We start from the raw sequence: 14,852 nt of genomic DNA, 5'->3' as shown, positions 1-14,852 counted from the left end.
ACTACGTAAATGGGCATCAGCCAATGAAACGCGGCCACTGTGGTACGGTCCATACTGGAGACTCCTGCATAAACGGGGCGGGGTTTGTAGAGGAGAGTCATCCAAGTCTTTGTTCTGATTGGTCAGCTGTCCTGCCAATAACTCTTACATTCTGTTCGTGCAGGTGCAACGCTGGTTTCTGAAATAGTCGCTGCAGAAAAGCTAAAGAGAAAATCACCCATTTCATGGTAAACCCTTCGCTTATCTTGAGTAGCGGAGCTGTGTTCATTACAACAGCGGAAACATAAAGAACGGAGCTTATCCATTACGAGGTCAGTGATTTAGGTAGTTGTTAATAAACAGGAGTAACCTTCATTTGACATAGCTGGGATGCTTAGCTAGCTCCTGCTGTCACATTTAACTATAGCTGGACTCAATTAGCCATTTACCAGCTTTCTGCTTTGTTGTTAATAATTAATGCTGTAATGGTTATTATCGACGCTGAACGGCGGTAACTAACATAGAACAGACCGTCATAAACCGGTGGGCTTGTGTCGAGCTAACTTTGAGAGTACAGCTACATAATTCAAGCTAAGCTCTGTTACTAGATGGTTGTGGGATTCAGGCCGTTTTACTTAAAAGCAATAACAGAGATGAATGAAACAATGCTTCAGTCTATGCTTTTGTTTGTTTTTGCAGCATTGTGAGTATGTTACCAGCGACTTGGCCTGTCCGGCTGAGGCTCTTGTCATCCCTGCATGGGAGGCGATAGGACAGTCAGTTTAGTCGATGCTTAGTCTGTTAAGCCCTTCTACTTCCGCCCTCTTATCCTCCATGAGGTGAAGGTGTCTGACTGCTGGGACGCTAAAGTACTCCAGGCTGGGAAAGGGAGGATGGCGGAGGACTGCTGTCAGTGGGAGTCACACACAGAGTGTTTGTTCTTCCTCAAAACATCTGTCACCAATATAGGTGCAGGTTGCCTTGGTTACACTGAGCCTGTTCACGTTTTCCATAGATTGAGTGGCAAGCATTTTATTTTCATGAATCAAATATCTACAGTGTCACCACTTTTCCGAACTTGTGTAACTCTGTGCTTTGCTGGATTTCAGCTTCTGAACTGCGTTCTGACTGATGGTGATCCATTCTTGTCTCCTTGGTGCTTGAAGTTGGATTATCAGATCTTTGAGACCTTTGTTCATTTTGCCTTATGACATGGTGCTCCATCTTGCTGGAGACAGATCAGAAGTTTCTATCTGAGGACAGAGATGATGCCTCTGCTTTCTGCAGAATTTTACTTTGTTTTTATTGTCTTCTTGGACAGAATTGCCAACTTTGGTGCTTCTCATCACACGGCTGTTGTCCAAACTGTCCACCCCTCACCCATAGATGTGCAGATGAACTCACACCCTTCTTCTGCTAATAGTCAGAGTCTGCAGTTGTGGCAACCCCATTCTGTAGTGCACCCTGGGGAATAGATAGCTTGGTGCTAGCTTAGATGCTCATGGAAATCCAAAAGCCTTCTCTTTGAAGCATATTTGTTCGTCCTTTATAACAGTTTTTTGCAGCATCACCTGTTTTGATGATGTGATATCATAACTGTACATATGGAAAAGCGAGTCTTGCTATAAAGTTTAAAATGTAAACTGAGATTCATTCTGAATTAATCTGAAACACAATGATCCAACTATAATATATGTCAGCACAAAAACTGAAGCTGCAAAGTTTGCAGAACAGAGTCTGCAGAACAGAGTCTGCAACAGTAAGGCATGTTCTACCTCAAACTCAGATGGTAAAGTCCCAGAGAAAGTCTGGAGAGAACAAATAGAAACATTGAAAACAGCTGGAGTCAGTGGATCCTCTGTGACATAGCTGGAGCATGAGCTTGTTGTATTCAAGTGTTTTGTGTGGTCTCTGTTTGAATGACGGCTTATTGTTTCCTAAGTATGTAAACTTCGGGTGCTAATTGTTGCCTGTTTGTTCATGTATAGATGGCATCTGCAAATGCGACATACGGACAGAAGGAATCCTCGGACCAGAATTTTGATTACATGTTTAAAATCCTCATCATTGGGAACAGCAGCGTGGGAAAAACCTCTTTCCTCTTCCGCTATGCAGATGACTCATTCACGCCGGCGTTTGTCAGCACGGTGGGAATCGACTTCAAGGTCAAGACCATCTATAGGAACGACAAGAGGATAAAACTACAGATCTGGGTGAGGACTCTAGGTTTGAGGAGCACCGTTCAGAAGTTTGTGGCCATTTTTTTTAACACTTTGATCTGCCTATTTGATACCTTTTTTTGTCAATTTCCCTTTATTTCTCTTATTGCTGGGTGGCAGATGACATAATTCCGATGTCACGTTAATGCAGATGGAGGGCAGAAAGTAAATGCAGCCCGTTTACTTTTGTTGATCCAGCTTCAAATTGCCTAAACTCTGTCGTGTGTGTTACAACCATTCTAATAGAGAGAAAGATAAACGTTATTTTTGTGTTTCAAGGGAGTTAATTTTCAAAAACTTACAGAAAAAAGACATGAAAAGTGAATCAACAATTTACATGTAAAAACAGGAGGTGCAAAAGCTAACAATGCCAGAGTTCTCAGCGCCCACTAACTATCGCATCGTTTAAAATATACTTTCAAATATTTTATTGGACATTCACTTAGACAGACAAGCATTCATATGTAAGATAAGATGTATAATTTTTGCGCTCTAGCTTGGTTGAACCATGTTTTCAATGTGGTTTCTGTTGATCGTTGCGAATAGTTTACCTACATTGTAGAATGCAGTATGACTCAACATTAATATACAACTCCAGCATGAATTTGGATTTACAGAAGCTAAATAAATTATTTACAAGCACAAAGAAATGACATGAGTTAGCTTATTTGCATTAGTGATATCATTGTTATCACTAAAGCTATTATTAGCATTAGTGATAACAAATGCTATCATTAGACAACACTAACTAATGACAGCATTAGTTGTGTTACTTTAAGTAACACAACTCACTACTCACCTGGGCAGAAATGAGTGCAGAGCCATTTAATGCTTCTTTTGATCCTAAATGTTTGACCCAACCTGAAGTAGAATAATTGTATGCTCCAGGCTTTTGAAAACTTTCATCTGATGTGTCGTAGCAGCATCAGATTAGTTATGTCGATTGCCTCAACGTCGGGTAAATCCTCAAGATTATATGGCAAGTCTTTTTTACTGAGTAAATATGGATCATGTTCTAAATATATGCATTTGTTTTTTAGATGCCTCTTCTGTACCAGCCCATTTAGGGCATTAGCTTCTCGAGATCCACCTACTCCCATCTGAATTTTGCATGTCACCTCTGTCATGTGTCTGCAACCCAGACACATGACTCTTTGGAGGGAAGCAATCAATGCCATTTATATAAAAGTTTTTATTTTGTTAACCTTCCAGTTGTGAGAAGTTTTTCATTTCTAACAAGCAGAGGCAACATCATGCTGAACACATATGAAACAGAATTCTACTAATATTTTAAAACAAAGACAAAATGTCTGCAGCTTTGTCTTTGGTCAGTGAACAGTCAGTAAACTTGCGAGTCTGTCAGAAGATGGCATCATCTTCTTGTAATACATGGGCTGACTTTTTCTCCAACTGCTCCTCTGAAACACAGGTTTGGTGTAATCAATGATCTGGAAAAGATTGGATTTTTAGGTTTGATGGGTCACAGATAAACACCAATGAAACTTTAAATAGTTTCATGGCGTTCTAGCTGAGAAGTCAGCGAGATCTGAACTGACTTCTCAGTTTGTATTTAGCTAAGCCTGTAAATAAAAAAAAAGAAGACCTGAGGAAAGGCTGCTAATGGATATACAGGTCTGTTGCCTGTTGTTGACATTAAAGTTGCACTGATTTTTCATGAGATAACAATCTTCCCTGGAAAATGTGTACCAACAACTCATTTTCGCATGCGTTAAAATAAATACTTGAGCTTCCCATAAACACATTGAATATAGACTTGTGCAAGCAGCACAAGTTATTGCTTTAATATCATGAAAGATTTGATTATTATAACAATCTACTTGATAACATAGATGCAACCTGAGATCATCCCACTTCCTCATGCTGGAGGTTTTAGTTTAAAAGTAACAATACATAAAGTTACCTTTAAAATTAATCACACAAGTGACATCTAGACCCAACAGTAGACTTAAACTTCTGGTTGTGCGTGTTGATTTTATCTCTGGCAAACTTTGCTTTAATTCTACGTCTTTTTTCTATCTAATCAAAAGAAATCATAGCCAGACAGAGAGAGTTATGAAACAGGAACAGCAGGTTTCCTCTTTCCACCCTCAAGATGTATAAAAATAGTTGAAACTATTCCTTATTTCAAACCATAATAGTTTTAAAGAATGAAATCTAAACATTTTGAATTGAATAAGTAAAATACTTACATTGATATTGGTTTACTTGTGAGAATGCTTGCAAATAAAACAATTACTGTAACTTTGGAATCAAATAATTAGAATAAATGATTATTCTTGGTTTCTTTTCAGAAAACGTCTGTAATGACTCGCATTAAGATTATAATAAGAGTAACTAATCCCAGCAGATTAATTTCACTCGTTAGATGGAGAGCTGGTAGCACATCTCCCCACTCAGAAGAGGAAGTAGAGAGAGAGAAAGGGGAGACTGTTGCACAACAACAATTGCAGTCCAGTGAGTCCAATTCAGATTTCTACTTATATTTGAACTAAATTATTCCTCAGTGAATAATTATTCACTGAGGAAATTATAAAATTGTTTAGGAAATGGATTCTGTTACAGCAAGTCATATTTTGATATAAGTATGCCTGGTAGAGCTACGTTTTAATAGTGACCCGTTTTTATCTAAGAGAATTACTATTTTCTTTATTAAGATTTTTCAGTAATTGGGCACATGATATTAGGATACGACTGATGATCTGACCGAGCAGTAAGATCATTTAAAAGGACTTTATGCATGGCTCAATGTTCTCATGAATAAATGTTGTTGTTTTTTTCATGGACTTTTCATGCTAGGGGGTTTAAATGTGTATGGTTGATTTATAAATGTGTGTGTATATATTAGACACACAGATCATTTTAGTAACTTAAATCTATCCAGTACTTCATTCTGCTGAACAAATGTAGCTTGATTTCCAACACCACCTCTAACTGTGATCCACACCTGCCATCACTGCTGTCTCGGTATTATCCTGAACAGGTTGGATTCTGGTCTGAACATGTCCTCTGGGTCCCTCGAGTGGTCACAAACAAAACTGAAAATTTAGTTTTGTTCATATATTGTAAGAACTTACTTATTATGATTGTTGGATGACAAGTAAGTTCCCTCTCTCTCATTACCCACTTTCCTGTCTGTCCTCTATCAAAAAATAAAGGATACCAGAGGAAATAAAACCTTAAAAAATAAAAATAATATTAAATGAAATTCACATGTTGATTTTGTACATCCCAGCCTTAAACTGACAGTCTCCAACATCCAGCTCATCACTGATGAGTGAGTTCAGTCACACACAGTCACATGTGTTAGACTGACCCTGTAATGCTCATAAGATGTGGACTGAGTTTAGTGCTCTGTAAAGCTATTGCATTTTACAGTATGCAGAATGTACAGCCTGCACCTGTAACCATTAGTTTTATTAAAAGTTCTATTACTCATTATTTTGTCACTAATTGTAGAATAGTTATCAAAATGTAACATTAACTTGTCAGATACAAACAGTCAGTTTGTGGTTATGCATTAAACTGTTCAAATCAGAGATGTTTCATATTTAATAAACGCAAAAGTGTCTCAAAACATTCCTAAGTTATAACGAGGCTCCAGTTTCATTTTTCAACTTTTAAATTCAGCCGACCTGTAAATCCTACTGATGGTCCACATTAACTGTTAACTGACCTTTCTAAGACTGTGTTTTATGACCATGAGGCAAGCTGTCTGGTTAGGTTTGCTGATAACTTCTAGCTATTAAACATTTGCCTCTTTTTTCAGAAACATTCCTTTGTTAGGAATGATTAATGGCAGAACCCTTGAAGCATGCCCGCTTGTTGCATTAGGGACCAGAACATACTGTTAAAGTCACACTTTGGTCATACTGATAGATGTTTTTTATTATTATTATTATTTATCTTATTTTATAGTCACTAATCTTGATAGCTATGTATGCTTGAAGTAATCTATGGAGCATGTTTTGGTTCTATGTGTGTGCAGGACACTGCTGGTCAGGAGCGCTATAGAACGATCACCACAGCCTACTACAGAGGAGCAATGGGCTTTATCCTCATGTACGACATCACCAACGAGGAGTCCTTTAATGCTGTGCAAGACTGGTAAGAGACAGATGCATGTTCTGCTAAAAAGATTAGCAATATCATGAAAGGGCAAATATTGGAATCTCATAGTGAAACTGACATCATGATAAGCTAATTAACCTGCAAGCAGCAGAAAGTTTACGCAAAAACGCTACACAATCTACTGACTGGACAGACGGCCTGAAGACCGTCATGGACACCGTCCACAAGGAGATGAAGACATAGCAGGTCAATGCTGAAGCAGCTGTTTGTTCAGTGTGTTGCATCCAAGCATATTCATAGAAAGTTGAGTGGAAGGTAAAAGTGGGAAAGGAAAAGGTGCAGCAGCAGAATCCCTTCAAGAATTTTTAGGGAGCTTCACAAAGAGAGACCTGAGTCAGAGAATGTCCAGCAGATAACATTTGTAGGATCCTTCTGAGATACTTAACTTTGGGTTTCATGATCCTTAAGCCATAGTTTCACTCTATGTAAAATGAGTCTATATCATAGACAAGTTTTACGTTCTGAAACGAGAGGAGAAATATTCAACTTTTTCATAATTTCTAACTTCCTGAGATGCACGTCTGTTGGAAAGTAGTGACTATATGTTTCAGTTTTTCATTCAGCACTCTGCTGCTTGGACGACCTTTCATCCCTCAGTTTCTGGAAACAGACATGTTAAGCAGAATACATTAAAGTATACATGAAATGCTAATCCCAATGTCTGTTCCACAGAGAGTCATCAATAAATTTATTGATTATTCCTCATGGAAGAAGCTGTGTTTATCCTTTCCCAGGAAGGTCACTGAAGTCTTTAAGAAAATGAAGGAACCTTGTGTTTGTGTTGACAGGTCAACCCAGATCAAGACGTACTCATGGGACAACGCCCAAGTCCTCCTGGTGGGAAACAAGTGTGATATGGAGGATGAGCGGGTGGTGGCGTCCGACAGGGGGCGCCAGCTCTCAGAGCAACTTGGTAATGTGGCCCCTTTAGCACCTCTCAGTACACAGCACTTTAAAGTATGGCTGCAACTAAGCATTATTTTATGTAGTGATTATTTTGACGATTGATTGCATAAAAAAGTTGACACTGCAGTTTTTTAATTTAACCACTTAAGCCTTTATGCAATGTTAGAAATACATTGAAAATACAAATAATTAAATTCCTTCCTTTAGCTAAGAAAATAAACATTTTATTCCCCAAATTTCAACAACAGCATTCTTTCAGTGAACACTTGATAATCTGGAGCAAAGGAATCATCTGCAGCCAAAAATCCTTCAACATGTGAACAGATCAGGCCTTTTTGCTGGACTCAACATCAATACAGTGTAGGGCTGGTCTGGTGATTCATTTTGAATGAACTCATCAATCAATGGATAGCAAAAGTTGCTTGATAGATTTTTATTTATTTGTTTTTTTTTTCACAGAATTTGAACCAGCTCAAGCTAAAACTATTACTAGGTCACAGGTGTCAAACTCCAGTTCTCAAGGGCCTCAGTCCTGCAGATTTTAGATGTGCCACAGGTACAAAACACTGGAATGAAATGGCTTAATTACCTCCTTCTTGTGTAGAAAAGTTCTCCAGATCGTTGCTAATGTCCTAATTATTCTATTCAGGTGTGGTGCAGCAGAGGCACATCTAAAAGTTGCAGGACACCGGCCCTCAAGGACTGGAGTTTGACACCCCTGTTCTAACATATTTACAGACAAGGGTTGTTTTTCTTAGTTGAAGAATGTATGTATTTCTTGTACAACTTTGGCTTGATTACTGCTCTGAGGAGGTGGTTCTTTCAGCAAATGACATTTTTTAGCCTTTATTCTCTATTAATGATTACCTAGTTACTGAATTAGAGGATTATTTCAATAATCGATTAGATCCAATTGTTTCGGCATGACATCAGCCCTACACATGGAACCAGAGCTACAGTTCAGATCAGTATATAGCATGCATCAAAATGGCCCTGTCAAAGTCCAGCTATATGTCCAATTGAGTTTTTGAACATTTACTTATCTTTAACTTTACAACTATAATTATCTTTGAGTTGGTATGTCACAAAAGATTTCAATGTAATACATAAAAGCATGTGATTGTATTCTGATAAATAGTGAAAAACATCTGTCTATCAATGGATTGTTTAACAGTGACGCTTTGAACGTTGTTCTGGAGCTCACTGCTTGTCTACTGTTAACAGTTTGCAATCCATGTACATTTGACAGGTTTTGAGTACTTTGAAGCAAGTGCTAAAGACAACATCAACGTGAAACAGACGTTCGAGCGACTGGTGGACATCATCTGTGAGAGGATGACAGAGACTCTGGACAACAACGACCCAACAGTCATCGGAGCTAAACAGGGGCCACAGCTCAATGAGCAGCCCCAGAGGTCTCACCAAGATTGCGCTTGCTGAATGCACACATACGTGCACACACACACACTGCTTGTCCTGATTTTTCAAGGTTTTTTTAGTCTGGATTTTGCTGGTTTTGTTTTTTTTAAATGCAGATGCAAAACATCCCTGCACATAAACACTGCCATCCATCCACAGCCCCACACCAGCAGCAGTCTGCCCAGAGATGGGCCTTCCAGGGGCTGTCCTTCTGCTCAGCAACATTCCCTGACTCTTTCACACACTTCTTAAACACACTAAGGTGTATGTTACCAGATGTGCAACAGTTGTAATTATTGTCCCTCTGAAAAGATGTTTGTTGCTGAAGTGGGTTCATGCAGGCGTGTTTTGGAGGATGTGAGATCCTCTTTTTAGTGTTGTGGTGGACTTTTAGGGAGATTTTGAATCTAAGTTCGATGTTCAGGCAGAGTTGTTCTTAAATTAAGAAATTATTGAATTAATTTAAATATTTATCTTCAAGACATATATTTACAATAGATCTGAAAAGTGTCCAAACCTTTGTTTAAAATGTAGGGTTTTGTGACTTAAAAGAAGGCCGTGATAAATTATCTCAAATAATTTTTCTTTATTAATGAGACATACATCCTGTATAATCCAACTGAAAACAAATCTGCTTTAGTAAAAAAAAAAATAGAAAGGTGCAACAACCCAGATGCATACATTTTCACACCCTTAAGCTAATATTTTGCTGAAGCTTCTTGTCGTTGACTTTAACTATTGAGTCTTCTTGGCGCTCTACAGCTTGTTTTAGGCCTTGTCCAAACATAGCCAGATATCTAGGGAAAAAGATACACTTGTTTCAATAACCTGATTAAAAGTAGTTCAACCTATATAGGTGTCTAACCAAATGATACTCCTGGCACCACGTTTCTTCCTAGTAAAAAGCCGTGGTTGTTTTGAAGCAAACTGATTCTGAGAAAGGTTGTAGCAATGCGCTACACTGCCCCCTATGGGTTTGGCATGTTTAAAACCAAAACTCACAGACAGATCTGTTTGGGTTCACATAAATGAAATGTTTTCTGAAACTGATCCCACTGATACAATATTATTTTTTAAAACAATTTGGAGGACATATTTGATTTTATAAAGAAACAGCCGCGTGTTTACAAACTTTAGTAATATTTACCCACTTAGATGTATCAAAGTTCTCCAAATCTATCCACTTGTGAAGACATATGTTTTCCACGGCCCTTCTTGGATTCAGATTTACTTCTTGGCTCTGGTGAAGTTATTCTCCTCAGATTAACAGTGATGCTAAAACATCAAATCCACCTCCAACTTCAACTTTCTAGGAGACATTTTGGCATTTTCTTTGGAGATGTGCATAATCTCACTGACTGACAAAACATCTTCCTCTGAAAATAAGCACACCCAGAGCATAATGCTGCCACCACCATGTTTCTTTGTAGGTATGTTGTTCTTTTATTGAAACTTACTGTTAATGTGGCCCAGAAAATCCAGTTGGGTTTTATCAGATGGTAGTGGAAATTCTGGATGTGTGCAGGAGTCTGAGATCCCAGCTCCTTTTTCTGCTTGTTATCACATCTAGAACACACCCTGCAGCTCTTTCTCTGCAGCTCTTTCCATGTTGCTGTTAGTCTACTAACAACCTCACTGACCCAGTGATAACATTTCATCAGTTCAGCATCATAGCTTCATCAGTTCTGGAGAAATATCCTGTTAACAGAACACGGCCGTTGTCTCTATTTTATTGATATCTGTTTTCATTGTGCTGTGATTTGAATGTAGTGCTGAGGATTTTCATGTACCATCTTCTGACTGGTACCTTTGATTTTTTTCTACAGAGCTATAGCTAAAGATGTTGGTAACAACATTAGGGGAAAATTTATCTCCAGAACAGCTGAATGTTATTTACATTTAATCAGATTTACTATGATTTATATAGTGATGAAGTTAGGAAGACTAAATTGAAAGTATTAGTTTCAGTGTTTGCACACTCATGAAACTAGATAATTACATATCTATTTTCCATCTTCCCCTCTAACTGATGTTTGTTTCCAGTTGAATTGAACAGGATGCCTGTTGGACTAGATCTGGGGAAAGTGATCATTTGATCACAGTTTTCTTTATTTTGCACAAACCTAGCATCTTAACAAAGGCGTTTTTACTTCTGAGAGCAAAAGCATATAGTAATCTCTATGAAAAATTAAAGTCAACATTCTGATTGGACCTGGATAAGGAACATCATAACCTGGATGTTTGATGCTTTTAAAAACTCATTGGCTCTAAGTCATACATCACAGTAGGAGAATATCAAATGTCTCTGGCCATTCAAGATTTTATAAATATAAATGTCAATAAATATGCATTCTAAAATGCAGATATTTATAGTATCCATGTAAACTGATTGGGAAGCGGTGGTTGCTGTAGTCAGAGCTGCATGTTTTTGATGTTTTGACGCTTCTTCTGACTGGTTTATTTGTATGTGCTGCTGATTTTACTTGCTTTACTCCCATCTTTCTCACTCCCTCTACTACTTTAAAATGCCATATGGGTGTGAAAGTTTGATGTTTAACTCTCGACACCCCAAAGCTTTTATTCAGTGCATATAGTGGGTGTTGGTCATTCCTCCCTTCGCTATTCCACTCTTCTGCAGTTTTAGTTGTTTCCTTCCCTGCATCAGAACATTTTGTACCAATCATGCATCAATCTGTTCTCAGCCAAGGGTACGTCTTGTACCCACTTTAACAACCAGTAATAGGAACTTTTTATGTCCTGCTGTAGGGAATAATTCTATTTAACTCAATTTAAAAAAACAACTTATTTATCCTAAAAGGAAATGAAATGTCTTCACTCATCATCCAAGTATCTTCAAAGAGTTGTTGTTGAAGGTGATGCTGCAGGCACAAAGGATCTCCAGTTGCTGTCAGTATTGCAACAAATCTGAAGAAGCGTCTACCTGAATCTTGTTGGCTGTATAACATTATCATGGCTGTCATGAGATCCTAACCAGAATCCAGGCAGCAGAGACAAAATTCCCCAGTAACATGTCCTGGATTACTCTATCAGTTGTTGGGAAGCTCTCCTAATCCATCTCATTTGCTGTTGCCACATCTTTTTTTTAGATGTATAGTTAGAAACCGAGAAAGAGAGACATGGTGTCTGGGATACGAGTTCTGTAAATCATTTTTTAAAGAATAATTTCATAAGAACCAAGTGGTCCAAATGGTTGGAAACATTCTAATCTATGAGAGTTGGGTTCCATTGAAAATATTACAGAAATGGTACTGAATTAAATTAGACTACATGTATGATCAGAGCTATATTTTTTTTAATCTTCCTTCCATTATTCTTCTAAACACTTATTTATCAAGAGATATAAAATTATGCACATTGGTCAAGTGGAAACTAAATGGTTGGTTTGTTTCCAAAAATGGAAGTAGGTGGGAAGAAGATGAGGTTCTGATGAAGAGGTGAAGGGACACATTGACCCAGAGACTAATTGGACTATCAGAACCCTAATTGGTCTGTTTGCTTTCTGCAGAACATGTTGGAATTTTTGAGGCTGTCTGGTTTAGTTTATGCCAATGCGGTGAAGGACGTGTCTGCGCTTGTTTTCACTACTAACCAACTGATGCAGTCATAAAATCGCTGAGGCATGCGCCAAGTGTTTCACATGAATTATTTATTTTCTTATTTATGATCGAACTTTTTTGTAGTATTTAAGATTATGCAATACATTCTGCACGTTTTGAGATGTTTGCTCATATTCAGTAGCCTGATGTTTTCTAGCACTTCTGCTTGTATGAGTGTTAGCAGAGCCGCATGGAGGATGATTCCTTTTGGGGGGAGAGTAGAGCATTAAAACATTCCAGAGTGAGAACTTATCATGCTCAAGTAGCTTTATTGAGGAGTATGTTTGTCATTTTGTAACTGCTATGATTGCTATTTTTTTTCTCACACTCAGTTATTAAGAATGTACAACTTAGATTTGCAACACAAGGCGTGTGAGTAAAAGCAACTGAATAAAGAGCATTTTCAAGATTTGTTTTCTCTTTTTAAGTGTTCTGAATAAATGTAGGGTCCAAGTTCCCTGACTGTTGGTTAGAAATGTTCTGTTGAGCCTGTCTGCTGTCAGAAAGGGAAATCACTGCTGCAGGTTACCTGAATACTCGACTTCTTCATCAAAAAGTGATTTTGACTATTTTTGTTCACGTTTGACTTGTTTACTGATTTTTTTAAAATTATTATTATTATATTTATTTATTGTGTTTTGCTACAGTTTTAACTTTGCTGAAGATTAAAAAACATATCAGTCCTGTTCTCATTCAATCCTCCATGGCAGAATTCCTAACTGTAAATAGGAATATCCTTCCTGTCAGATAATAATTGTGTGAACTGTGCTGTAATTCTGTAATACCAGGTTTACTGAAATAAGGAACCAATAAACCGTAATAAAAGCAGGAGGTTTGTGTTGGTTCTGTTGTTGTTCACAAGATGTATTTTTTTTTCATGGAGATTTTGCTGATTTGGGGAAAAAGAACACAAATAAAACTTTAAATTATTATAATCAGAAGGTGTTAATTTGAGTAGAACATGCTGGCATTCCAAAGCTAGGGTTTCTGCAAGTTCACATTGTAATCTAATAAATAATAAATCCTAAAAGAGTTAAATATTCTCTGGCTTTGCATGTTGAGTCTTAAGAAACCTCTATGTCTTAAAATGTGTTAGTTCATTCAGTGTAACTACCATCACTTTTTTTCTTACTGAGAACAGCAGCAGTCTTTTTCCTGTTTTTCTTGTGCATTGCAGTAAAAGTTGAGAAATTTGGGTAAGAGATAAAACTACTAGTTTTAAGATTGACTTGGAACAAACAGCCTTTCAAAATGGATTGTGTAACATTCAGATTTCCTTGCAGATTTGCATGAGAATAAATTCTGGCTCATTTGATGTTTATCCAATAAAAGTGGCATGTTCCTGTTTATCAATTACCTGCTTTTTTATCATTGGAGAGTGTAGATAAATTGAATCACACGATCATACAATAATCTCAAATACTAGACCTAAAGGGATTCTTTGTTTTTTTTTTTTTTCTTACAGTGATAATGAAAAAAATCATTTATTTTTTATTATTTTTCATCAGCTAAAAAGCTGCTTTCTTTTGCAGCTTTTTAATTAACACCTGAAATTTTTGGACAATCATTTGTGTCCAAAATGATTGATATTTAAAACTATTGGCAATTTAATGAATCTTAAAAAAAATAGTTCATTTCAAGTCCTGCTCAAACCACCACCATGTTCTTTAGGTTACTTCCAATGTTAATTGTGTTGGTTTTGTGGCCTAAAATGTCCAGCTTTGTTTCTTCAGACATAATGCCTGAAGGTTTGGAAGATTCTGCTCAGACATGCACAATACAAATAACTTGTCACATGTAGAACACAGCTTATCTGTAAGTTTAATAAGTGGTCCTATTTTCCTTCAGTTATTGTTTCCTGCTGCTATCAGAGATTTAAATGCACCACATCCTTGTTGCATTTCCATGTCTCCAACTTTCTTTCTTGGAATTGAGGCTTCAGTTATTTTTTTCCCCATTCTGAAACTGGAAATGTTGAGTTAGAAGAAAAAACTGCATGTGTGCCAAAATACTTTTTTCGTTTTGTTTTTAAGACAAAAGAAAATCACAAAGGTCAAGTCTTGATGCATTCTTATTCTTTAAAATGTTTGTCAGTTCATATTTTAGCCAGCAGAGGGCAGATGTTTTGCAGACTGAAATTTACTTTAACGTGACCAGGTTTGGGGTCAAAGTTAAATTCGGACACATTTTCTATAGACGACACTTTTTGAAATTTGTACTGGTTAACCATTTAGATTATCTTATTAGCATCAAAGTTGTTCAGTACAACACATTTTTTGTCTCTCAGCAGTTCTCTTGTGTTTTTATAGAAAGTAGGACAGTAGCACCTTTCATAAAAAGACGAGATCCTTTTATGTTACGGATTTATAATGGTTTATAAATTCCTTTAAACAAATGTCCGACTACATTACTGCACTAAAAATGTTGAATATTTAAATTTACATAATTATTTTGCCTCAGTGACCTGCGGCCAGGGGAGGCAAGTGAGGCAGAGTCTCACTTATCATAATGGAAAAATATAATCATCAAATAATTTATATTGCTATTTTTCACCTTGCGGTCT

The 14,852-nt window shown here is 37.2% G+C and overlaps 1 protein-coding gene across 2 annotated transcripts; it reads left to right on the top strand.

Annotated features, from left to right (window-relative positions):
* The first annotated feature begins 161 nt into the window (after positions 1-161).
* On the top strand, positions 162-13,118 carry LOC129361733 (ras-related protein Rab-3A-like). Of its 2 annotated transcripts, none has more exons than XM_055032771.1 (5): positions 162-311; positions 1,968-2,192; positions 6,205-6,323; positions 7,136-7,260; positions 8,503-13,118. In XM_055032771.1, the coding sequence occupies exons 2-5, from the start codon at positions 1,968-1,970 to the stop codon at positions 8,691-8,693; spliced, it is 660 nt and encodes a 219-aa protein (XP_054888746.1). In that variant the 5' UTR covers positions 162-311; the 3' UTR covers positions 8,694-13,118. The 2 variants fall into 2 exon arrangements, with proteins under 2 accessions (XP_054888746.1, XP_054888744.1); XM_055032769.1 differs by having other exon boundaries at positions 171-227.
* Positions 13,119-14,852: the final 1,734 nt, after the last annotated feature.

Source organism: Poeciliopsis prolifica, unplaced genomic scaffold (assembly GCF_027474105.1).
Source record: "Poeciliopsis prolifica strain line A6 unplaced genomic scaffold, Auburn_PproV2 SCAFFOLD008, whole genome shotgun sequence".
NCBI lineage: Eukaryota > Metazoa > Chordata > Actinopteri > Cyprinodontiformes > Poeciliidae > Poeciliopsis > Poeciliopsis prolifica.
The sequence above is the reverse complement of the archived record's forward strand: the minus strand, read 5'-3'. Positions and strand labels throughout refer to the sequence as shown.